The sequence below is a fragment of the Petromyzon marinus genome, chromosome 9 (assembly GCF_048934315.1).
Source record: "Petromyzon marinus isolate PM22_M1 ecotype Great Lakes invasive population chromosome 9, UKy_Petmar_22M1.pri1.0, whole genome shotgun sequence".
NCBI lineage: Eukaryota > Metazoa > Chordata > Hyperoartia > Petromyzontiformes > Petromyzontidae > Petromyzon > Petromyzon marinus.
In genome coordinates this window covers 3,433,136-3,460,005 of record NC_133675.1, presented here as the reverse complement: position 1 = coordinate 3,460,005, position 26,870 = coordinate 3,433,136, and the positions used below count along the sequence as shown (strand labels likewise).

The 26,870-nt window shown below is 49.4% G+C and overlaps 1 protein-coding gene across 1 annotated transcript in view; it reads left to right on the top strand.

The window, feature by feature from the left end:
- DGKQ (diacylglycerol kinase theta) overlaps positions 1-26,870 on the top strand; it is a 72,093-nt gene that overhangs the window by 18,436 nt on the left and 26,787 nt on the right. Inside the window, exons 4-14 of the mRNA XM_076065820.1 lie at positions 826-911; positions 4,159-4,284; positions 4,476-4,608; positions 7,419-7,481; positions 11,298-11,398; positions 12,959-13,129; positions 15,569-15,657; positions 17,959-18,049; positions 19,108-19,162; positions 23,245-23,306; positions 25,902-26,052. Coding sequence (XP_075921935.1) covers positions 826-911; positions 4,159-4,284; positions 4,476-4,608; positions 7,419-7,481; positions 11,298-11,398; positions 12,959-13,129; positions 15,569-15,657; positions 17,959-18,049; positions 19,108-19,162; positions 23,245-23,306; positions 25,902-26,052 — 1,128 coding nt within the window. The remainder of the gene's footprint in view (positions 1-825; positions 912-4,158; positions 4,285-4,475; positions 4,609-7,418; positions 7,482-11,297; positions 11,399-12,958; positions 13,130-15,568; positions 15,658-17,958; positions 18,050-19,107; positions 19,163-23,244; positions 23,307-25,901; positions 26,053-26,870) is intronic.

Genomic DNA, 26,870 nt, shown 5'->3' with positions numbered 1-26,870 from the left:
TAACCACTGATAATTGCTTACTATGAATAAAAACTCACAAATAAAGGTTTATCTCGCAGTATACAGTTGTACAGTGCGTTCATACATTTAGCATGACATACCTCTTATTGCAGAGTCTGTAGTTTTTAGTCAACTTTACAATCGCTGATTAATTATAGTTTATGAATGATCATGGCCGTTTATTCCCACTGTGATATGGGTTGCGCAAACCTGTTCTTCAGCATTGCACGAGTTTACAGGCCAGAGTCCTGGTTTGGTTGTCAGGAAATTACTTTAACATCGATTCTGTGGGATAGTCTCCCAATTGGCAGAGAAATTGCTTCAATTTTGTAACGTTACAATTAATTATCTCCACACACCGGCTTGTTGCCAGCACATCTCACTTGTAATAAAGACAACTTTAATAAATCAATCTATAGTGTTTTAGATACTATGCAATTGTCACTGTAAGAATAGCGCCAACAGGGCCGGTGAAATTATTTTTCAGTCCTGCGGCAAAATGCCAGAATGAGGCCCCCTCAGATGTCCCCTTGACCTTTTCTGAAGCCTCCTTGGATCTGAGGCCTAAGGCAAATTGCCTCACCTCTCCCCCACCGCCGCCACCACCTCTACAGCCCTGAGCTCCAATGATTGAATTTTAGCTTTTGAAGTAGAGTTTCCATTGGAGGTACGGAGGTTGGACGAATGGATGAGCGATGGGGCGAGCGAGCAGATGGGCGAACAGGCAGATGGGTGAGCGGATTGGGTGAGCGGCTGTACGAGCAGACGGGGAACAGGCGATGACTAACCGTGACACTGCTGCTGCCCCCCCCCCCTTCTTTGCAGTGTGTGACCTCCACCTGCACGCCGACTGCATGCAGTTCGCCTGCAGCGACTGCCGGCAGTGCAACCAGGAGCGGCCGGGGGAGCTGGTGAGTCCATATAACACTCCCACACACTTGGATTTGTCTCGGTTGGGATCGTTGACGGCAATGCACCCGTGCCACGCGAGCCGAAGCAAACGCCTGTTGCGTGTGTTTTTATTTTTGTCGAGTTTGTTTGGTGAGAGGGGAAGCTCTATTGTAGGCATGGGTTATGAGGTCCTGATCAATTGGCATCACATCAGGGGATTCTTGACTCTGTGTGAAGTTTTTCAGTGGTGTCCCCTCGTACGTGTGGGTTTAATCCAGGTCTCTCCGGTTTCCTCCCACATGAAGCCAAACACTATTTGATGGAATTGACAAAATAAGCCAATTAAGCAGGACCCTCCTGAAAAAGTTCCGATGCTCAGCAAAACTTTTTTGGATAAATATAGGGAATTTTAATTTGTATTGCAAAGATTTGGCAGGACCCTGCTGGCAAAGGGTCATGAGATTCTGTGAGGCTTCCCACGGTAAGCAAGCACAATAATACATTATAATTAGAATAACATCACAGTTGTGTCTGGCCATGTTGAGTGTTAACGGCAGGGTGACACACCCATGTGATCTCAGTCACCTCCCCCCCAACTCCCTACCCACCCCTCACCCCCAAAACCCACACCTCCCCAACACCCCCCTCACCCACTGTGGGTGCCAGTCACTTCTGAGAGCCGGCATTCAGGGGGCTTGGTTTTTTTGCTGGCTTCTGCAAACTTCACGCTGTTTGAACAAGCAATGCTCCGTAGCCCAGGATGTTTATGGATGACTTATTTTTAGACGTGGGAATTTACAAATAGGACGTGCGTTGTAAATCCACCGCATGCCAGTCCGCCGTACGTCTCGAAAGCGTTGGGCGTCGCGCGCACCCCCGCCCCCCATTTTCACCGGTGTTTGTGGGGGAAGTCGGCACTGGAATTTTTTTACGGGGAAAAACGCAGAATGCCTGCGACCAAATCAACCTGGATGCGTCCGCCCTTACTGGTGGATTTCAGAACCAAGCAGGGCTGAGGCTGGTTAGTTACATCAATGGCAGACTGCCGGAGAATACCAGGTGTTGTCAGCTTGGGCTGCCAGGTGTCCACGAGAGGACAGTACAGGAAGTGACTAATTGTAATACATTTGTGCAGAGGTCTACATGTTGAGACTTTTCTCGATAAAGAAATAATCATTTACATCCTGTCTGTCAGTCTACTGCTGCATGAAGGCCTGCCCACGTTACGTCGGTCACAAAGGTTGTTTGACCGTAATTCACTACACTGGTCAGTACGCGTTGTTGAAGTGGGAGGGAGGTCCGTTTGATGTTGGCCATCGCTTGGAATTGTAGTGCATCTTGCGATCAACTATTATTATTGCGTCACAGTTTCAGTTTACTGGGGGAGTGGGTACAATCTTTGTACGCAAGCTGCACTTGTCGTTTCCATAGAATAGGACGCCACAGTAGCAGTGTGAATACTGGACATCAGCACCTCCGATTGGCACGGTTGGCTACGTACGGTGCGGAAGAAGTTCAGCATACATACATATGTGAAGGAGAGCTTCGTAGCTCATCGGATTCCTCCAGTGTAGGTAAAGATTCTGATTCTAAATGAATTCGCTCGTCCCCCCTCGTCTCGGGACTTCACCGCAGGGTTGGCACACACGGCCCAGCAAGAGCGTGTACCGCTTTGGGAGGCTCCTGCTCTCCGTGTGTATTTTTAGTGTCCGAAATTGCACGCAACGTTTTCCCCGATGGATACATAATCGATGCGGAACCCCAAATGTTCTCTCGGCGCGATGAAAATCGCCCGGTATTTTTAAACGCTCCCGCAGTTGAACAAATGAAAAAAAAACGGCCCATGCGCGTAACGGTGCCAAGGGCCTAAAACGAGCGTTTTTTTTTCAGTTTTTATTTTTCGACGTGTGCCTCCAATGAGGCTCGAGCAGCTCTCGGAAATGTCAGGTTTTACACGTTATTCCGTTATCTGTAAATTGCCCAGATGAAAAAAAAAAACAGCAAGCGAACGAAATTATCTCAAGAGAGATGAAATCGGCTTGGGTGCAAGTGCCAGGTGGATTATTATGCACACGGGATTGTGAGAGATGGTGATTGCAGGAGGGGCGGAGGCCTTCATCCAGCAGTGGATTGATCATGGCTAATAACGACGACAGCGAGGATGATGATGATGATGATGAAATTCTCTATGTGACAGAGATATGATGCTATCAAACTGAATTGTAAAAAAATAAAACTATTTCAAACCCGCTCTCCAGAGTCTTCTGTGCAAGACATTGATAATGAATCTCAATGGGCCCTTGCCTTGTTTAAATAAAAACATTCAATCTCAATGGGCACTCCCCTGTGTAGATAAAGTACATTGACAGAGATCATAAATCTCAATGGATCCGTGGCTTGTGAAATAAAAGGGCCACTTGCTCAGTCAATCACCATTGGTTTATGGTCCAAGAGTAGACGCAGACACTGAGGTAAGAGGCAGATACATTTTAGTGGTACCAATTTCTTTATCAGCCATGGTCAATCCACTACTGGATGAAGGCTGCCTAAGCCATACAGGTCGCTCAAAGTCCTGCGATGTAACGGTGCATCTGATCATTCCTGCACATGAGCTCATCGCATCTCTCCCATCTCTCATCTATGTGTCATAGCAAGAAATAAACTCTACAACTCTCTTCTTCTCTGGGCACGTTGCTGCATTGTTTTTCATTTTTAGGTTTAGTGTTTCACAAGCACTGCAACCTGCTCTCCTCCGCCTCGTTGTTTCATCACCTTACTTAATCATTGTTGTACGACCAATAAAAGTGCATTTCACGTGACCAAATCTCATCTCAGAAGCTAAGCAGGTTGGAGCCGAGACAGGGCTTGGACGGGCGACCACCACATGTTGGCAAAGGGCCGAAGATCTACGTGTTGCCCAGCAGAATTTAAGTGCACTATAATCCACTGCTGTACTGTACTCATATGGTCCTGCGTCAATGCTCCTCATCTTTACTAACCCAGAGTGACCAGCATGGTCAAGTCCGGTCATATAATCCCCACGGCCTATGCGGCCTAGGGACACCCTCATCCAGCAGTGGATTGAAAACTAATTTATTATTTTTGTGTTTAGTTTATTGTCCTTCCCGCACACCTCCTATTGACACGGTTGGCTATGTATGGTGTGAAAGAAGTTCAACATGCATACAATCAGGGCGGTGCGTGTGTGCGTGTGCGAGAAAAGCGAATTGACGAGGGTGGTTGCGTCTGCCCCGTTGCTCCCAACAGGTCCTCTCCATCCACCACTGGCGAGAGGGAAACATGCCGTCGGGCTCGCGCTGCGAGGTGTGCCGCAAGGCGTGCAGCTCCTCCGAGGCGCTGTGCAGCATGCGCTGTGGTTGGTGTGGCCTCACCGTGAGTCCTTCTCCAAGTTGTTCCCGTGTCCCTACATCCACGTGTCCCTGTGTGATCACGTGTCCCTCTGTACCCTTTCTCACGTGTGTCCACGTTCTCACATCTCTGTGTCATGTCTCCCGAATACATGTGACCCCACGCTCACCCCCGTCCCGTGTCTCCCTTGTCTCTGTGTCCCCCTGCGTGCCCAGGTTCACTCCGGCTGCTGCTCCTCCATCCCCCCCGAGTGCTCCTTCGGGCGCCTCCATAGCCTGGTCCTTCCGCCGAACTGTGTGCGTCTCTACGGCAACCTGCATCTTCAGGAAACCATCGCTGCGGAGGCTGGTACGGAGGTGGGGGGGGGAGGACCGGGACTTATGTTCTACGCTTGGGATTGTACTTCTGTGCTTTTCCTTTAAGGTCTTGATTATCCGCAGGCACTCTGGCTTCTTCCCACATGCAAAACACTCACCCAAAAGGATTTCTCCAAACATCCTTTAATGCCAAACCCTCATGAAAAAACTGTTAGTCACATGACTTGTTTACCCCTTTAGTCTGGAACTCCACCCACCATGGGAGTTCGCCTTTTCGAGTCCCAGCTTAAGACTTACCACTTTCTATAAATGACTGTCTCTTCCTGTACGAGGAGTCTTCTTGACCTCCTCTTGTCCGTATAGTGGCCTCCTTTCCCCATTTGAGCTGTAGCCTCCCACCCACCCACCCACTCCCTCCCTACCCTCCCCTCCCAAAATAAACCTATAACAAAAATATCCTCCATTCAAATGTCTATGTACTCCTACAAGTCTCTTGAGATGCGGTTTACATTTACCATGTGGCCAGACAACCAAAGTGTCATCGACACTTAATGCATTTCTAAATAATCTAAATGCACAAAATCAGGCCATCCAGTTCATCATGGAAATGGAGGTGAACAACACACTCCCCTTCCTAGATATTTTGCTTGGACGCGGTCTAAATGGCAAAATAACACACAGAGAGAGTCTACCGCAAGGGAACGCACGCTGATGCCTATCTGAATGCAGATTCGCATCATCACCCAGCACAGAAATCACCTCTCATCAAGACACTCATATATCGGGCAAAAACAGTCAGATGGTGAAAGTCTAAGGAGAGAGATTAAACATGTTAAAGAAACACTACGACTGAATGGCTACAATAATGCTCAAATTAACAGAGCATTGAATGCCAAAACCAAGACCGAACAACAATACTGCTGAAAGTGATCAGATTATAAAAACAATAAAAATACCATATATCTCAGGAGTAACTGACAAATTAGCCCGTGTTTTGCAAAAAGCAAAACATTAAAGTAAGATTTGGCACGGTACACAAAATTCTAAAATTAGTGTCTTGTACTAAAGATGTCTTCCCGAAGTTATCAACAGAAGGTGTATATCGGATCAATTGCTTATACGGTAAATGCTATATTGGACAGACGGAACGTAACATTAGCGTAAGACTAAAAGAACACCAAAGGAACATTAAATTAACTCAAACACAACTGTCAGCAGTGGCAGAACATGCTTTCCAACAAGGACACTCAGTTGATTTGATACCGTCGAAGTGTTATGAAAAACTCATTATTACTGGCCAAGACTACTTAGAGAATCCATCGAAATTGAGAAAAATACAAATAATTTTAACCGTTCCGATAGCTCCAGACTTAGCGCAGCCTGGAAGCATATTATTACATGCTAATTGGCTGATTACTGATCTATTACATAATTGCAACATAATTGCAATACCCCCCCACCTCCGCCTCTGATCTCGAAACCTGATGGGGTTCAACAATGATGACGTAATCCTGCACTATTTAAGACCGGAAGCAGATGAAGGGCTTCACTATTCTGGCAAATCGCCCGAAGATGCTGGATTAATTACCAGCAAAACGTCGTCTTACTCAAATTCTAAATGTTGTGGATTCCCTCTTCATACACACTGGTGGGCTGAAGAAGTAACTAATTGGCGTTTTGTTTACGTGACACATTTTTTACTGATTGGCCGTGTCGGGTGGTGGAGGTTGCGACACATTTATAAATAACGCGATCTAACCCAAAAACCTTTATTATGAATCACAGGTACTGCTATTTTATTGCACGCAAACAACAAGAGGAACAAGAACAATGTCCATGCATAATGTACGTTGATTATTATATGAATAACCCAACCGGCAATGGATACCCATTGTAATTTATATGCGTTTTCATTAATCTCCCCCCTTCGCACAAGAAGGGCTGATGCGATCACATCTATCCCTCTATTAAGGAACAAAACAGGAGGATTTCTCCGTAAATCTGGCTGTTGTCTGATGAAGCTAGGTGTAATTACTGGCGAAACGTCGTACTCAGATTGAAAATGTTGTCGATTTGCTCTCCCAACACACCATTGTGCTGTACTAGTAAGGAATTGGCATGTTCTGTTTCCGTGACAAACCTTGCTAATTGGTTGTGTCGGGTGGTGGCGGGTTTAACGACACATGCATATTTACGTGATATAACCCAAAAAAACCCCGATATTATGAATATAATGCATCATCTTCATCATCGGCCATGATGAGCCCATTGCTGGGTGAAGGCCTTCCCAAGCTGCCACCATCCCCCACGATCCCATGATGCAACGATCTGCCCAGCGCCTGCGCACGAGCGAACCCCCCCCATCACTGCTGCGACCGTACCGCCACTCCATCATTAGTGTCGACCGCTGGCCAGTCCACCTGGTACCTGCACACGCTCCATTTATATATGTCTAGGAAAGCTCCTCTACGTCTTGGTGCTCTTTTCTCAAGAGTGTCCCAGAGAAGGATGTTTGGCCGTTTTTCTATTACGAAGGGATTTGCATGTGGGAGGAAACCAGTGTAATCCGAGAACACGCACCACACATTTTCCGGATAAGATCTAATATATTTTTGGGTGACCGATTACCCGCGGTATTGTTACTGTCATAATAAGTTGATATTTATTGGCGCGTGCGTGAAAAACGTTGTCGGTTGCTCCGTGCGACTTTCTCTAGCCCCCCAGCACAATCGCGGCCTCAGCGTTTCGAGGCCTTGCACACGGCTTTTGCAAGCAAGCGTGCGATCGTGCGTTTTGGCCATGAGGCTTCGCTTTTTCTGCGTGCGTCGTGTGTGATCGCAGATGGCGGGGGCAGTCAACCGGGTCTTCTGAATAAAGACTCTCCTGTTAACACACCTGAAACAGGTGCGTGCGTGTGTGCCCGTGGGGGTGCGTATGGGGAGCCGGTCGTGGTTGTGGTTAGCGCAGTGTTTTGAATCTGCCGAACCGAGTTCAATTCCAGTTCATGGCCAACATCAGGGGCGAATATCTGAAATGGTCCTGGTCCTTCCTTGGGTCGACTCAGCCATAAATGTGTAGTACCTGGTGTGGTGTGTAAACATCACCACAGGAGAGAGAGAGACAAAGGTGACTAGACGTGGTTCTGACCACACCACCCTCTTGTGCACTGTGCAGCCCTTCATAGGTGCTTGATAAAAACATTTCCCCGAACAGCTTGTGTAGGCCACACAGGTGGTCTTTGTCTTTATATGTACGTGTTTGTGTGTGGAAACTGGGGACCGGAAGCAGTAGTAGTTTGTCCACTGTGCCACGATCCCAGAGACCTGGGTTCAATACTCGTCCCTGGAAAGCTTCAATGGCACGTATCATCTTAATCTGTCCTGGTCCTCCTTTAGTTCCAACTCATCCTAGCATGAGTACCTGGCTGTGGCTTATAAACATCAACACTGGCAAGACAAATGGGGTTCGGCAAAAAAGTTCACCACATTCACACCCTCGCGTATCGTGCCAACCTTGACAGGTGCTCGCTAACGTCGCTTGCCTCAACGGCCGAACGGGGGGCTCGTCGTCCACGCCCGTGTGCGCACGCAACACGGCTGCGCGCCTCGCCTCCGTGGCTCTCGTCACATCGGCGTTGTTTGCACGGCTTAACATTCGGCTTAATTTCCGCAACCGTAACGGCTCACTCGGCTAAACCCTCCGCTGCCGCTGACAACCATTGTAACAACAAGGACAACAACAACATCGCCGTCGACAGCGGCAGTATCACCCGATCGCTTTGTTTGCTCGGCGCCTCTTGGCGGCGGTGCGCCGTCGCAAAGCGTGACCGTAATAACACGGCGACCTCCGTGTCTGTCGACGCGGCGCACCGCACCTGACCTTGGAGGTTCTCGACCTCTTGTCAGCGGTCGGCCTCGCTCGCGTCTCCACGTCACCCTGACAATTCCGCTTGTGGTTTGCAGACCCAATGTTCGACCCGTAACGATTCAACTCCCGCTCCGTCCCCCCCGTCCAGCCCCCAGCTTCTACCTTCCTCCCCCCCCACCATGGTGATGTAGAGTAATACATGGGCCCTGGTGCACGGGGGGGCAACCTTCTCCAATTTCCGCGTTGTTCTTTGTAGCTCGACGCTCGTGCAGTTGCACCGCCAGCGCACTTGAGAGCTTTGAACGCTTCTTCCCCCTACAGCGATTCTATAAGTTGCTACGATTTCACTCAGGGGATCGCTACTTTCTCTTATTTTTACTGTCTCATTTGTATTTTTTTCCCATGTTTTTTTTGAGAATTTTGAAGTGCGAAAACATTTTTGTTCCCGATTTTTATTTTGGGGTCCCCCCCCCCCAAAAATCCCATTGAATGCCAGACACGGTACATCCAACGCGGCAGAACCGACATGGTACATACGACACGGTACATCTGACATGGTGCATTTGCCACGGTACATCCGCCCACGTAATTTTAAGGAGGGGGCATAATTTCCCTGCTTGGCTCTGGTGATAAAAGGGAAAGTAATGAGAGGCGGCCCCACTTTTTGTATCAATTTATTTCGCATTTTAGCTCAGTCCGCCCAAAACAGCGGCCGGTGCAGACACGCCGCATGGCAGTGCTTCGCCTCCGCAGCGTTTGTTAACTTCTCGGTGCAACCGACATTTCAATGAATTGAGCTCTTAATCTGTTTGATTTTAAAAAAATGCTCGTTGCTCTCAGCAGACGTCGTGAAGGGGTACGCGAGTGATGGAAAAATGCCGTGGTCTGTGGTGGCGCGTTGCGGCGCATTGTGGCGTGTGCCGCCTTGTGACTGTGATAAGCGGCATTTGTGGGGTGGGGGGGGGCAGTGTTTGCGTGGGCAGCACTGGGTTGGTTAATTCTCGCGGTTTGTTGTTAGTTAAGTAAATCCTCTACTCCTCCCCTCTCCTCCTCCTCCCCCCCTCTTCTTCCCTTCTTCTCCTGTCCCCCCCCCCTCTCCCCCTCCTCTCCGGCTCCTCCACCACCCCCCTGTCCTCCTCGCTTCCCGGAAGGCTCGCCACGTCACAGCACCTTCATTCTTGGGCACAATTTTAATTTCACAGGAATGTAACGCGCAGCTGTTTCATCTTCACCCCCCTCCTCTCTTATTTTTCTCCCCTCCTCTTGCGCAACGTGTACAGTCCTGGTGCGTGTAAAATTGTCTCTGTCCTTGTTTCGTCAAAACAAATACGTAAATTAATTTGGGCAAGTGTTTACATGCAGCGGTGGAGTCTCGTTACTGCTGGGTTGGGGGGGGGGTTAGGGACACGTGGAGCCACACCCAGCCTGTTTTGTAGCCTATCTACACTCTAGCTGTACAGTTCAGATAACCAGGATCGATTCCAAGCAAGGTTTGTTGATACCGTTTAAAAAAAAAGTAGCATTTCTCCCTGATCAGTTTATTTTAGTTATTGTGTCGGGACATTTGTAATATAGAACTAATTTTTGTGTTTAGTTTGTTGTCCTTTCCCCGCATGTCTGATTAGCACGGTTGACTACGTATGGTGCGAAAGAAGTTCAACACACATACATGACTAAATAAATGTTTATTTAGCAGTGCATCACTCTGTGTCAGAGAATTACCCCAGAAGAAGATAAGAGAACTACTTCTGAAATCCCTTCCCGTGATATCTTTTATCTACCTTGCCAATGTAAAAAGTGGCAATCATAAAACATTGTAAAACTCTAATTGTACAGCCTCCAATAATACAATAACAATAAAATATATAATTTACTTATCTATCCAGGAGAGGCAAACTGAGTCCGAGGACTATTTTTAGGAGGGTCCTGCATTGGATGTTGATATTTTAAGATGTTTTCAGACAATTCATGATGAGTGTTTATTTTTCGATTTAAAGCTTTCGTGATTGCAAGGATTCATCTTCTTTGGTTCTTTCGGTAAAGTCACGTAGAATGAGAATAAAATAATAAATTGATAAAATAACACAATAACATTCTCACGACGTTTCGGCCACAACACAAGCGGGAGGAAAACGGAGCATCCGGCGAAAACCCACGCTCTAGAGGGGACAACGCTTTATCCCCGTAAAGATGAAAACATATGGCGTTTAGCCCACTTGCTCTGCTCATCGGATTCCTCCAGTATAAGGAAATATTCTGAAATCTGATTCCCTCAGGCCCCGTCTGTGTGCTATAAGGGAGGGGCATTGCCTAAAACATGACCCATTGTACATTGTCCCTGTTTACGGCCACAGCGTGTTATTGACAACGTGTAGAGTGTTTTCTTTTAGCCACACACTGGGGGCCACACCTTCTTCAGCTGCTGACGTACATACGTGGTTGTGTGTATGAATGCATCGTACGTAGTCAACTGCGCTAATTAGATGTGGGGGGGGGAACTATCTCAACTCAAAAAGCAGTTAATAAAGAAATGAGTTTTCAATCTAGATTTAAAAGTGCATAGCTCCAGTGGCCTCCGAATAACGGAAGGAAGAGCATTCCAGGCCTCCGCGACAGCGCATCTGAAAGCGTGCGATGCGGTGACCGTCTTTGTTCGATGGTTAGCCAAAAGCCGCTGCTGCGAGGATGACTGGAGCTCGCGTGATGGTTATATGCTCCTTGACGAGATCAGCGAGGTGCTGTGGTTCATTTGTGGCAAGCACTTTGTGTGTAATGAGTGCGACCTTAGAATGTATTCGTTCGGCAAGCGGAGGCCAACACCGCTGAAGATGGCGTCTCTCTTTATCGGGACAGGCAAGCAGAAGATGAAGGTGTTTGACGGCGACGAGGCGGCGCGTGCTGGGCGCTACCACACTGTTTCCGTGCCACGCATCAGCCGAACGGACGACGTCGTGGTAACGCACGCACGTCCGCATTAACAACACCGTGCCCCCCAATCGCCCCCAATCCAATCCTGCACCGAGTTCAAGAACGCACCGCTCACAGCCTTCAAGATCCTCTGTAGATTGTCCCGGTATATCTCAGCCCTCTCATCTCACTCTACTCCCCCTCCACACACTCTCCTGTATCTCCCCTCTCATCTCACTCTACTCCCCTCCACACACTCTCCTGTATCTCCCCTCTCAACTCACTCTACTCCCCTCCACACACTCTCCTGTATCTCCCCTCTCATCTCACTCCACTCCCCTCCACCCACTCTCCTACCTCTCCCCTCTCATCTCACTCTACTCCCCCTCCACACACTCTCCTGTATCTCCCCTCTCATCTCACTCTACTCTCCTTCCACATGCTCTTTTATCGCTCCCATTTCATCTTACTCTTCTCCCCCTTCAAACACTCTTACCTCTCACCTTTCATCTCACGCTACTCCCCCTCCACTGACTCTCCTATGACCATGGCCGAATGTTGCTGGTGAGAGACTGAATTGATCCCCGGACCGAGATTGGAACTTGAGACCTTGTGGCAAAGAGTTGACTGCTGTGACCACAGCACGGCTCTCCTGATACCACACACATGCGCTTACTTACGTGAAATAACAAAGCTTGTTTGGGTAACATAACAAAGCTTACTTGTGAGACCTATTGATCCAGTGTGATGAATCGGGTCCGTGGTGTATGGTGAGGTCAGCACCGCATTTTTAGCCCGAGTTAATATAAGGGAGGCCCGGGTCAGATTCACTCCTCACTTATCTGCAACTCCCATCAAATCGATTGTGTTTTGTACGTCCAGCGATGTAAATTTCCGTAAACCTTCGTAACTGGTTCGAGGTGGTGCGGCGGTTTAATGATTTTACTGCCGGACTAGAAATCCAGCGTCCGTCTCCGGCCACGGCAGCCGCCCTCTGTCAACTCTACAGCATGAATGGGTACAGCATGGTATTAGACTACTGGACATCTGTGAATGAGAGCCTTATAGCTCATCGGATTCCTCCAGTAAAAATAAAGATTCTGATTCTAAACGATTGGCTTATGATTTGTGGTGTGGTAAAGTGTAGGCACTGCCACCTTTACGAGACAGTCTGACCAACGTGGAAGAGTAGGCCAAAATACCCTGAAGTGGTGCTCTCTAGAGTTCCCTCTGGTGTTGGAGGGTCCTTCCGTCAGCTGTGGCGTGAGCAGGAAATTGCTGGGCCGCACCTTTTTATTTCAATAACCGGTTCATCCAAACTTCCTCCTCCTGTAACAAACGTTATAGAGGTGGCCTGCCATGTATGTATATTGAACTTCTTTTGCACCTTACATAGCCAAACCGTGCTAATTGGAGGTGCGGGGAAAGGACAACAAACTAAACACACATAGCAGTTGTAAAATAATGGCGTGAGTGCTACCCTAACTATGCTCTCATGCACCGGGCCGGCCCTTAATAGGAGCTCGCTAACACCACTTGCCCCATCAGTCTTTCTGTCGTAATTCTCAATGGAGGGAGTTGCTGACCATCCTTTCTGTGTCGGGCAGGAGGCAGCCCTGCGAGAGTACTTCCTCCCGGGAAACCCCACGGACTACGAGCTGCGGAGTCTTAGCCTTGGGATGCTTTTCAGCCCCGAAGAGAGCGGTCTCCATGGCAACGGTCACCTGGGCGACGACCCGAGCACAGAGGGCGACCCCGGAAACCAGCAGTTTGTCCAGGTGAGAACATGGCGACCGCTTTCAACCTGCCGGGGTATCTTGAAATGATCATGTCACGACGGCCGGGCCGGTTCTGCCTCTTGCAGACAACGGCTTTACATTTGGACGTTTTACATTTGGACGAAAATACAATGGTTCAGCGTAACACACTAGTTCTCATAAACGGCAATTGCGTCTATGCAGTTGCCATTGATTAAACTGCTGACTATCTAGCTTACGATGAAGCTTGAACAGACGCTGTAGCCGTTACTGACGCTCCACCAGAATAAAATTCCTCAGCCGTTGCTATTTGCCGCTGACGGAGCTGCTGCTGTAGACCCACGAGATAAAGATGAGGCCCAAACTGACGATGTCGCTGTTGCCATTGAGTGAGCTGCACTCTCTCCATCAGAAGTTACCTTAGATTCAGAGGCTGCTTTCCCATTGGAATATGTGAGACGAGTCGTAATCTTTTGATGCCACTGTCCGCCAATAAATTATTCCGGAAATTAATCGAGGAACCGTCCGACCAAGTCTAGGGCACGAGTCAAATCTGCCTTGGGAACTCGGAGCTATTCGTCTTCAGGCTGGGTGCTTTTCGGCAACAGACTGTGAAGCTTCGTGTTCAGCCATTCATAAAATTTGTCTTCCGACTGCTTCGACATCACGAGAACTGATTTTGATGCACTCCGTAAGATTTTCTGACTGGGGTTGCGAATTGCGGGGAAATAGATCATTATTGCGAACATTTTGTTTTTTTAATGCTGCGAACCGGTGTACCGCCAATACGTTCATTTGTAAAGCGCCTATTGTGGAACACGCTTCTCCAGAGTGCAATAACGTTAATTCGTAGAGCACAGCCACCGGATGTAACGAGCTGCAGTGTAACGATTGCCCCCCCCACCTCGCGACTGTGAATTGTGACGGTTCGGGGGGGGGGGGTCAGAATTCAATGAAAATATTCGATTCTCTTTTTCAACGTTTCGGAGAACGGTCGCGCCGCTATCAGCTGACGTGAACCTGTTACCCACAGCGTACGCTGATCAGATTGACGGCCGAGGAATGTAAAGCATCTGAAAGGATGTCCGCAGCTGAGATGAAATCATCACGTGTGCTAGGTCAGGGGAGGCCAAACTGTAACAGACCAAGAGCCAATTAGTACCCGTGAGTTTTGCAACGAGCCAATTGTGTATATATTGACAATTTTCGGCACAGCACAGGAGACCTACCGTGATAGTAGTGCGTTCTACGTTATCCCCCTTCGATAGAGCCGCATGTGGTGGATTAAAGAGCCGCATGCGGCTCTGGAGACACCAGTTGGCCACCACTGTACGAGGTGGATTGTTACATTGCAGGATAGCGATGACGAAAAGGTGAAGGCATGGGCAGCGGGCCTTTATCCGACAGTGGATTGATCATGGCTGATGATAATGATGATGTTAGTGATGAGAATGGAGGAACGTAAATTGTGCAATTCGATGCGTGCATGTATCCATAGTATTGAGTATTGACATTGGGTTCGTTGACCTCTGTGATTGTAAGCGACGCCTGAAAGCACGCGTTTTGTGCCAGGAATCTACAATTGGAACTTGGCTCGAGAAGCACGTGTGTGTGCATTGAGCAGCTGATTGCAGTACCTGGATAAAATTACACAGCCAGACATTGGCTGAGTTGTGAAACACTTAGGAAGGATGTGCGTGTTGCAAGCATTATTGGTGTAGTGTTTGGATGAAGAGCGTGGAGTTATCCAATTAAAAAAACGTATTTTACCAAGGTAAGGCCCACTTAGCTATATAGCTCTTTCAGAAGTTACCTGGCCACAATTGATAGCCAACCAAGTGGCTGATCATGTGGGAATTTATAACGCGTGTTTCTATATTTGGAGGACTAGGAGAAAAATCAACGCGACCACGGGGAGAACATGCAAACTCCAAATATACATGCGTAAGGGTTGCGATTGAACCCACGACTTTCTACATACCAGGCGAGGTAGTTAACATCTCGCCACCGTGGCACCCCTGATTTGTTGTATTCCAGCATTCCAGCCGGGGATTACAGAGGGGAACTTGTCTTCAACGGACCAGCCCCTTGTTATCGTATGACTGTACTCCAGCCTCAGTAACCGATACACAAATATATTTAAATGTGGTATTATTGACAACAAAACAGCCACTTAACGGCTTCATGTGTTCGGGCCAGGAGGGGAATGGATGTCTCCTGTGGGTTCGGCAGCGTGAAAGGACAGAGATTTGCGTGAATATGGCACCCGTTCAATGAGTCCTGGAATTTCTAAAGCCCAGTACATCATCACGTCATCTCAACCGATCCAGTCCCCCGCTGTGGCACGCTCGCCAACGGGACCCCCGCCCCCCACCAGTGGAAACTTTCCCTACACGGTATTTTCGAATTTTGTGAAGTTGAACCGTGACGCTGGAACACACGGCATCCTCTTGTGTACAGGTGTTCCGGGACACCCTCCCGGAGGCGTACGTGATCCGGGCCAAGCGCTCCTCCTCCGAGGTTGTGAAGATCTACGCTGACTGGCTATGGTGAGCCCTGCTCCCCGCACTGCTCCCAGTTCTGCTCTCTGCCCTACTCCCTGTGCTACTCTCCATGGTGCTCCCACGCTACTCTCCGCTGCGTTTACTTGAGCAAGTAATTGTAGCGGCCATGATGATGTTGTGACCCTTGCCTGTACATTCAGAGCTTACGGCCCCGGCTACCTCAAGTTACTCTGTACTTAGAACAACCTCGTTAAGTGGAGGAGGCCTAGACCTCAGCCACAGACTTCATGGTGTTTGTTCGTTCCTGCGGAAATTATCATGCGAGTTGAGACGCGTTGCCAGTTGGCCTTCAGTTAGCAGTAGCGCAAGTAGGTTGTGAGCGCACATGCACTACCACTCACGGTAGACCTCTCCACGGCGCGGCTCACAACCCCCTCTCTACACCAAACACCGACATGGTCACTGCCAGGCGCGGTTTAACCGTGGCAGCCCCCGCCGTCTGGAATGCGGCCATCATCGTCCCGCTGCAGATTCGCAGCGGCGACGTTCAATCTGCGCCGACTTGAATAGACACTTAAAGGCCCAGCCATCTCTCTGAAAGGCCCCACCACTCTCACATGGTTTTAGAGCGACACTCAGTTTGGCTCCACGCCTCATAGCCATGGTCATTTATGTCCTTGTTTCATTGCGTGCATTACTCATTGCATTATTATCATTATAATTGCCGATATATATATTTTCACGTTCTTCTTTTGCATGCATGGGTTTTCTCCGGGCACTCTATTACCTCCCACGTGTAAAAACGCTTGATACGATATTGGTGAAGCTTTCCACGGCGGATGATCTTGAAAATACATTTCTCAAAGCCTCAGTGAGCCTTTCCTGGGTACAATTAAGCACCGTTATTATTTTGCATTGATCATCTTTGTTCCGCAGAGTGTGCGTGCGTGCCGTGGAGGTCTCGCCTCCTCCCACAGCTCGTTAATTTGCGGCCACGCGCGATGAATCCTCAATGCACGTGCCGCCAGGCTGCACCGCGCGCGATTCATCGCTGTGACTGTGCCGCAGCTCGCTTTAATTGTGACACCAATGTTCTTTGAAGGCGCCGTTGTATTTTTATATTTTAATTACGTGCTCTTATGCAGTCGCTCGCCGTGCGCTTATTCATTATTTGGTGCGTACCATAATTAAAAGTTAAGATAAGTATCAATTAACTGTAGCTGCCGTCAGTGCAAGAGTAGTTACTTTATACTGCTGCAGTTCGGCAGAGGGAATTGATTGTTAGGCAAGTATCAGTACACCCGAGTTGTTAATGTTGTGCCACAGGAACTATCAGCGTCTTCTGACCGGAATCGTTTTCCGTTTTTGAAAGTTATTTTGTCCTTTTGCCACTTTTGTTGGAATTTGTGTGGTCGGTGTAATGACACGAAGCGTCCATTGGGACCTTGCGTAGAGCAGAGCAACCCCCCCGGTGTTTTGAGAATAGCCTGCCTGCGGAAAGCGATGGCGCTAAACTAGAGTTAGATCTCCCTATAGGTGACCTTTTTTTTATACAATCATTTAAGGGCGTACAAGTCCACATGCCCTGCTTTGGAGAAATGTTCGTCACATGGCAGTCTTAACCAACAGAATTCTCAAGAGCTAGAATTTTGGCAAATTCAGTGGCAAACCAAATTTGATTTGGATGCTTGCGCAGTCGGCGTTTCCTATGCCTTGGTCCCTCGGCGTCGTCGTCATTATCAGCCACGATCTATCCACAGCTGGATGAAGGTCATGAATATCTCCCGAATCCATTGCCGTGCCTCATGATTACGCGACGAACAATCCACCCCACTTGCGCACGTGAGCCAATCTTACCGCTCCGTCTCCCTAACGGGTCGCGCCTCTCCGTCGTGCTCCATTTATTGGTGAGCAACATTTGTGACGCACGCAAATTCGACTGGCAAAAGGGCGTTCAGAAGGCATGGGAGAATAAATTAAAGAGAAAACAAGAGGCTTGACATTCTGATGGAAGCGAGGACACCAGCGCCGATGTGTGGTTCTGCGAGATTGACGGAGGAGGAGGCAGTAACTTCCAGACGATTGAAGCTGCGAACGGAGAAGCAACTTTCGCCTTGTCTGGGAGTGCCAGAGACGACGTGGCTCGACGAGGTCACTTGAGGCCGACCGGAGGTTGCGGGACAGGACGAACGATGTTAGTCTCAAGCACCGGCCGCGGTCCCTCTCATGCGGAATTCGACACGAATGGCTTGGAGCGGCCGCCGCAGGGTCGCTGGCGATGGATGCAGCGCGTAACGCGTGTGGTATCGCTGTCTGCGCCGCGGATTGTGTGTGGGGGGTATGCAGCAAAGGTGTGGCGTATGTGTCGTTCCGCATCGACGAGAGCCACACGGTGCGATCCGTCATCACGGAGGTCCTGCTGCTGCTCGGACGCAAGGTCAGTGCTTGACACCCGGGCACTTGACACTTGCTCGATACGATTACAGTCGATACGATTACAGTCGATACGATTACAGTCGATACGATTACAGTCAGGTTTGTGGCGTCTCTCGTACGGCATTTGGAAAGCCGTGGCCGGGTTTTGGTGGCCCTGTGTTGATTTTGGAGAAGCCGTTCGATGGCTGCTGGGGCCCCCAGATGGATTCCGTTTGTATCGCCTGCAAAAGCGGTTTGTCGATGAGAGTGGTGGGGAATGCTGTACACCGCACTCACAATTAAGCTTCATCTCCTTAGTTCCCCACTTTGTGGGTGAGTCTCGCATAGACTCGCACAGAGACCCATAGACTAGCATGGAGACTTGTATGGAGACCCACATAGAGACCCATACTATGCAGCACAATGTGATGCGAGCTATGGATTGCACTTCACCACAAACACAATTAGGCTTCATCTCATTAATTCACTACCATCACCATTATCATCATCATCATCGTCAGCCATGATCAATTCACTTGCTGGATAAAGTCAGTAAACAAGCAATATCCCTATAGGACTTGCACACGAGCTACAGTTTTTCATTGCTTCGTTTCGGTGGTGGATGCTTCTCGGACGCGTTCGCTCCTTTGGCTGTCACTCCGTCGTTGGTCTTGACCACCGGCATCATCCCTCCGAGCGGCGCCGTGTCCTGCCCGAGCCCCCTTGCGTTCCGTAATATCACGATCGAGTATTTCACAGCATCCTAAGTTAATGGAGAGATAAATACCATCACACTTGTGTGCACCTGTTTAGCAAGGTAAAAGATGGTGCTGCACACCATCACATAACACCTTGGCTCATACAGGCGCTGTGCTGTACCGTACGTAGCCAACCGTGCTAATCCGAGGTGCTGTCCTTTTATGACACCCCGAGCTCGAATGTTTCAATCCAAACTGTGCCCTTTTCGGGCAATCGTCGGGCTTGTGTTTGAGTTTGTGTTTATTCACCAAGCTATTACCAACGTAGAAACAAGAGTGCGGACGCTGTATTAACATGCGAGCCGTGTCCGTGCTTCCGCAGAACGAAAGCCCGGATGACTACAGGCTGACGGAGGTGATGATGCACTGCAGGGAAGGTGAGTGGCGTGGGCATCCCATCAAATCGGTCACCGTAACTCTCAGCCCGGCGGGCGTGTTGGCACATGCCGTTAATAACCCAGAGAACAAGCGGTTGGCAGATCTCTTAGATTTTGGAGGAATCCTAAAACCCTCGCTGGGTTGCGGGGTGGGCAAAAAATGGCAGCGAGCAGCAAGTGGATGATTCGGCGATCCAGTCCGTGGGGCGCTTTCTTAGTTTGCCCCCTCGTACGCGCGGTGGGTTTTCCCGTGGCTGCCTCGTTTTCCTCCCGCGTACCAGAGCACTCACTCGTGGAACTGGCCGAGCTGTGCCAGCGGGCCTCGCAAGCTCTCGCGTGGTTACTCCGAGTAAATGTCACGGTACTAAAATTGTAAATGCTGTGGGTTTACCCTGCAACACACCGGTGTGCTGAAGTAGTAACTAATTGGTACATTTTGTTTACGTGACAAACTTTACTTATTGGCTGTGTCGGGTGGTGGTGGTGGTGGTGGGTTAACGACACATTTATATTTCCGCATTCTAACAGAACATGCCAATTCATAACTAGTACAGCACACCAGTGTGTTGGAGAGCAAATCCACAACATTTACAATCTGAGTACGACGTTTCACCAGTAACTTCTAGCATCTTCAGGCGACAGCCAGATTTGTGGAAAAATACTCTTGTTTCGTTCCTTAAATAGACATTTTTACGTTAAAATGTTTATATTACATCGCCATTTGAGAGCCCAACCAGACAGAGATTATCTTCCCAGTGAGATCTGGCATTACGAGCACAAGAACCAGGCATGACTGGTAACACAACCTTGGTGAAGAAACAGCAACATACATTAGAAGTAAACTCTCAACGAGGTTCTGCCACGTAGGTTGTTGTGGTTGTGCTGTGTGGCTTCTCCTGTGATTTGACGGTTTGTACCTCGTGACGTCCGACGTTTTGCACCACGTGCCAGGATCGTATTGTATTGACTGATATTTTACTTGAAAAATAACATTAAGTAAGTAAGACTTGTGTGGTGAATTATGGTCAAACATCGCCAATGGAAAGCCTTGCAGCATCTCAAAGCTCACCTTCAGGAGGATGTTTGGCCAATTCCATTCCTGGCATTTTGACCTCGTGGTAAGAAAGCATAGCACCCGGAGAAGAACCACCACACATGTGAGGGGACAACACTCAGGGAGAGAGGTCTCCCCCCCCTTCTCTCCCTGTAGAGCCCCCCCTCCCCTCTCTCTCATCCTCTCTACACACGGGTCACCGCAGCCTGCATTGCTCTGCCTTGCGAGGACACGGCAGTGAAGCCGCCACGTCAAGCGAGAACTTACATCTCTCACGCCCGACCGGTCCTGCCGCATTCCTTGCTGCGGCGGCGGTGGAGGCAGTGAGGGCACTGGCCGGCGAGCAGGTTAAGGGTCACGCCCCTCCGCTGTTATTTTCTCCGCTCCCCCCACCGATTGTTCTCGATGACAAATGCACGAATCGGTGAGGCCGTGCGCGTGAAGAGGGTGGCGCCTGCCTGAAGCCGCTGCCGCCTGATGGCGCTCGCGGCACGCGCGTCGTTTAAACCCTCGCCGTGTCACCTGCAGAGTCCCTGACGGACGGTCATCGGCTGCAGTAGAGGGAGGGAGGATAGGGGGTGGGGGAGGGAGGATAGGGGGTGGGGGAGGGAGGAGGGGGGGTTACAGGCCCTCTCACTGTGCCCTGACATGTTTCCCAATTGGTTGTGCAACAATTAATTTAAAAATACAGGTTTCCCTTGCTCCTACACTGGTTTGATTTGTGTGATTTTGCGCTGTATATGCGGCTAACCTATTTCTACCCAAGATTCGCGATGTCGTGCGGTTTTAATTCACTCATGTGCTTGGGCTACGCAGTCGGATGTGGGACAACATTGTATGTAATGTGTGTGTGCTCTATGTGCTGCTCCTCGGGAAGCACCTGTCTCCTCGTGCTGTTTTGCTTTCTGCGCCTTTCTATTTTGGAACACATTACTACTACCACCGCAAAAAAAGTTGGAAAACTTGTAGATTGCGGTGAATAAATAATTGTTTTACGTAATCTTCGTGTGAGAGAAGAGTCGGTGTGGAGTGATGCACCGCCCTTCCTCCAGTGTTTGATTACTTGTTGCGATTAATGATCAGGAATTTGGTGATTTGATTCTTTTCTTGAGCATTCCGGTTGAATGGTAGCTCCTCTCATGGCTGCCGAGCGGCTGATGTGAACCAATTCCCATACAACGTTCACAAACCGATAAAACATCGGTTCTGATGCTTGTATCGTCTCGAGCTAGGGTAAATCTCTGCGGAGCGATTCATTTATTAACACCGAGTTCCACCCCTAAAAGAAAACGCTTTACGCGGCTTTAAAATAAAAGCACGGGAATTAATTTGCGCCGTCTCCAACCGCCTTCATGTTGGTGATATTTCCATGCAACTGTGCTCTGGCTTCAAAGCCAGAGAGGCTCTTAAACAAAGTGAAAGAGAACAGATTGTACAACATAAGCACATCACAGCCATCATCATCAATAATGATTTATCATAAAAAGCACCTTGCGATTGGACAGAATGTTTTTTTCTTGCGGTGCTTATACAACTGCCGCTAATACGCAAGCATGATTGTATATTCATATATATCTGTATATTAATATTTTCTCCGGCAGCTGCTGCTGCTGATGTGCGTTAAATTCAGGCGCCCGCATCCCGAAAGGGGGGGGTGGGGGATGTGCGGCGCATCTTTGCGTGACTGCCAGATGCGTGCGTGATGCATATTGCAGCATTTACATATGAATGGGCATCTGATTTATATGTAACTGGAGGAGGCTGGCTGCCACGGAAATCTGGACTGGACAATGGGACCCACGAAATTGGAGTCTGCGGGGGCGGATTTGATGATGCTCGCGAGACCGCCGGTCGGAGCTGGGAATTTGGACTTGTCTAGTCAGGACGTGTGGCTCGTTAGGAGCTCCCACGGTGGTTCCTGTCAAACTCGTTGGGACCTTGAGGCCTCTTGGCGATGGAGATTTACTCCGCTGCGTCAGATGTGGGGGTAACCGCGGCTTTATTTCAGCCAGGTTTTGCCGGGGCGGCGTGGGTGACCTGGTAGTTGATGCGCCTGCCGCTAGGCCATGCTGGCTGAGGTTGTGGGTTCAATTCCCGGAACTTTGTTTCTGCAATGTCCATGTTAACGGTACTGACAGTGTGCTGTTACTCACAGGGCTGCCTGGTTCAGTGGCATCCCCATCCAGTTTTTGCCCAATTTAAAACAGTCCTATAAAGTTTGAATTAAGCAGTATTTACTTTCAAATGGAAATGTAATGATCGAAAATTTAAATAAACCACCTCTATGCATTGTGAATGTTGATAATGATACAATCAAGGTTTAATAATGGATTAGGCCTCCTTGTCCAGCAGAAGCACAGTTGAAAGTAGAATGGAATGAACTTGCAAGTGGATTCATTTGTTTGGTAGTCTCTATTTTACATAATAATAACACCCCACACTGTGTCCGTCAGAGGGCGCGTTTGACCATACTTCACCAAGCTAGCTAGTGCAGGCTGGTGAGGGTGAGGTTTAGAATGTACCACTGGGGTTAACTTTGGTCGGCAGTCCAACTCGGGTTGCCATGTTTTGTAGCGCGTTGGGCGAATCTCTGCCACTGCTCCACCGTGACTTTATTCTACCGGAGTAAAATAATACAGTGGGCACGAGCGGCAGGAGCAATGCTGTGCTGTGAACTCGGCGACCTGAGTTCAATTCCTGGTCACGGCTAGCATCAGCCATAAAAAAAAAAATTGAACCGGTTCTGTACCACCCCAGCTCGATTGGGCCTTAAATGAGTACTTGGCACAGCGTATAAGCATCCGTACTGGGGAGACAAAGGCGGCCGGGAGTGGTGTTGGCCATCCACTCCCTCGTGTGCCGTGCCGGCCTTCGTAGGTGCTCGCTAATAGTACTTGCCTCAGCAGCCTGTGAAAGGTTGCATGGGGGATTTTAGTTATCCTGGTTGCTGCTGTTGTTTCTGTATGTGTCTTCAATGTCAGTGTTGCCGTGTGAGTGACTGCTGCTGCTGGTGCCTTTGTGTCTCCAGTGCAGAGGAGAGTGCTGGTCATGGAGCAGAGCATGCTGGATCACCTGCACGAGATCCGAAAGGTAGGCAGGAGCAGCGAATGTAGGCGCAAGCTGCCAAGTCTCTCCCATAAGGGAGCCCCTCCCCATTTTGTCAACGGCATCAACCGTGTAAACGAAGTGTGGACTGAAGCCACGCAAACGCAGACACAAACGGGCCCACGCGTTAGGCGCGTGCGAGCGGGCTCTCGCGCCAATGCCCTCATTCTAACGTCCGCGCACGTTAAATGTGCTAGTCAGTGTGACGTAATTTTTTATTAATATGCCTTTTTTTTAAGGATTTACTCTCCCATTATAATATACACGTTTGGGTGTTGGGGTTGGTGAGAAGCATGGTGAGTTTAGTATTGGTGAGCTGTGTGGTAGGAATCTTGGGAGTTTTCGTGAAAACATGAGCAGTGCCTTTGGACGGACGTACACAGACAAACCATTCCCCGGGCAAAGGAAGAAAATAAAATATAATTCAATCCAGTTCATGAATCTCGGCACCCACTTGAACTTACCGTCTCCCATCAGAGGGCCCTCGTGTGCGCATGCCGTTTCGTTTGACGTGGATTTGTGAACCGACCTCAAGTGCCGAATGGACGGAACGCGTGAACAAACCCGAACGAGCTCGCTCGTTTGCGCGGATACAGTGGGACTATCAATACGCATCTTTCTCACAACGTGCGCCGAACGTGTCCGACGAATCGTTTCAGCAGCACCTGACGTGGTTGAGACCCAGGCGCGGGCGGCACCGCCCTGTAAATAACCCGAGGCACTTTGGAGCCCAAGGGGTTTTGGCGGCTCGCTCGGATGCTTGCGAAACTAACTCGCAAACTCGCCGGGCTGCGTGGTATCCGAGAGGTGGCAGGGCAGCAAGTGGGTTCGTCGTCAAACCGCCTACGCGTGCCGAGGATTTTACTCCGGGTTGTTCCGCTTTCCTCCCACGTGCAAAGCATATCCTCGTTGGAATTGGCCAAACGTGCCAATGCAAGAGACCTCCGTAAAAAAAAAAACAGTCGTCAGATTTCGCAAGGCTATCCCGGATCATCGAATTAAGTCGTAAAATATTACTACGTGTTTGTTGTGTGCTCGTTCTTACGTATTGTGAGATCGTCATGCGTCACGCGTCTAAATGATAATTGTAACTTGCGGCAGCATTGCATCAAAATTATTTGATGATAATCACCATTAAAGACAGGTTTAGCACTGCTTTAAACATGCTCGGAGAAAGGAAAGCACGGGACAGAAGTGGCCGGGTGACCTGGGTGCGGTGAGGCGGAGGGGTTGGGTGGGCGTCATAATGACCATTAAGGCACTATCATAGCAGTGAGACCACACCACTGAGAAACCTGGGCTCCAATCCAGCATTGAACTGCTATGAATGAGACTTCGCTTTCCAGTGTATTGAGAGGAACATCTCAACCCACTTAGCGATGACTGCACACGCAAAAATAAACCTTGTTAGGATTGGCTTTTTTCCGCTTAACTCGGCAAAACTCTGGATTGAGAATTAAAAAAAATTTGCTTCGATTGCCAGGCGGCAAATCCTTTTGGTTGGGCATATTAAATGTTTGCCACCGGTTTGTAGATATATATAAAAACAATCTATCTTTCGAAGAGGCTTCGGGAGTGGCTCTGCGATGTCATCTTCCGGCGCCGATCCCTGGAGCAATGCGATGGCACGCAGCTGTCTTCATCGTAGCGACACGGCTGGGGCAGCGGGGGGGGGGGGGGGGGCGGGGGGTGCCCACGGTTCGCACGCCGTGCCACAAACCCGCGCGACCCCAGCACAATTTTCCCCTTCATGGCGAGTGATACACTAGACATCTGTGAAAAAGAGCTTTATAGCTCATTGGATCATCCAGTATGAATAAATATCCAGATTCTGATATCCAAACCGCTGTTGGTCCCCTCCTCTTCACCATCCCGCACTGAGCAGGTGTGGTGAAGTATGGGCAAACAATCCCCAAGGCCTTCATCCAGCAGTGGATTAACAAAAGAGCCATAAATTAAACGATGTGACGCCAGACAACAGCACAATGGGAATGTAATTGAAATGAAATAAATGAATCGGAAAACACGATTTATTCTTAAACACTTAATAATCCTCCACATTTAAAGCCCTTTCCTTCGATGAGAGGGTGCGGCGCTACTTGTGCGACCGTGCGAATAACGAGCGTGCGTTTACGCGTACGGAGAGCGGTGGCACAGCAGTTCGCACGCTGCGCTACAATCCCAGCGGCGGCCTGGGTTCAACTCCCAGCCAAGCTCAACTTCAGTGACGACATGGTATCCGAACTGTGTCTTGAGACTCCCCATGGTCAGCTCAGTCTTAGATGAGCACCTGGTGCAGTGTGTAAACATCAGACATCTGTGGTGCTGGCTACACCACCCTCTCGTGTACCAAGCCAATCTAAATAGGTGCTCACTATAACAGCATTTTCCCCTGAAGTTTCTAAGGCTAAGCAGAGGATCTTTGTGTGTGTATGTATGTATGTATGTGCCGGTGGGTGTGTGTGCGTGGGTGTAGGTATGTGTGCGCGTGTGTGTTTGTGCACGTGTGTGTATGTGTGTGTACGTGCCTGTGTTTGTGCGCGTATCCATGTGTGTGTGTCTGCGCGTGCGTGCGTGCAGCTTTCAGTGCAGCGGATAAACCTGACGCGCTTCTACATCACGGCAAAACTCGATGGGGATGGCAACACCCAGCTGCTGGTGGGGGGGCTTCCCCCCGGCCTCGCTGCCCCCGATTACCTCTCCCTGCTGCGCACGCACGTAAAACTCAATGGTGAGTGCGTGCGATTTTTGTTAATGTGTGTGTACGCATTGGGGAGTCGTAGAGTAGTGATTAGTGCACTCCGCTATGATCCCGAGTTTGTTTCCTCGCCAATGTCTGAACCCGATCGTGGACCCTCCCCTCGGTCGACTCGGCATTAAATGAGTACCTGGTGCAGTGTGTAAACCTCAGCCCCGGGGAGACACGGGCAACCAGAATCAGAATATGTATTTATACTGGAGGAATCCAATGAGCTATAAAGCTCTTTTTCACAAATGTGCAGTAGGGGCACGGGGTAAGAACGTTACTACAACAAATAGTACAAAAACACGTGATAGTGCATAGTACAAGAAAGGTAAACAAATCACCCAAACACAAATAAAACCAGGTCTGGTGCTGGCCACACCACCCCCATGAGTACCGTGCTGGTCTTCACAGGCGCTCGCTAACAGTCCTTGCCTCAACAGCCTGAGAATTAAAAGGCTATTGGAGGATCTTTGTATGCAGTAGGGAGCACAGGTGGTTCATGCGCCAGTCTTCCCCAGTCTATAACACCAACACCAGGGTCTGTCCTCTGACTTCCTCCACACGTGCATTCGGAGCTTTCTCGCGGCTTTAAAATGCACCTAACCTGGCACTTGTGCCATGGTGACATCGTAGCGAATGGCAGCGGCCGCTGCTCTGTGTATGTGCGTGCCGTGCGTGTGCGCGCTCACGCGAGTGTGCGCCGCACGCAGTCGCGGGCGGTGATAGGCGCTGCCTTATCTGTGCCGCGAGATTGAGTACGAGTTACCCTGAGCGCCGGGGCGCGTGCGTACGTCACGCTCACC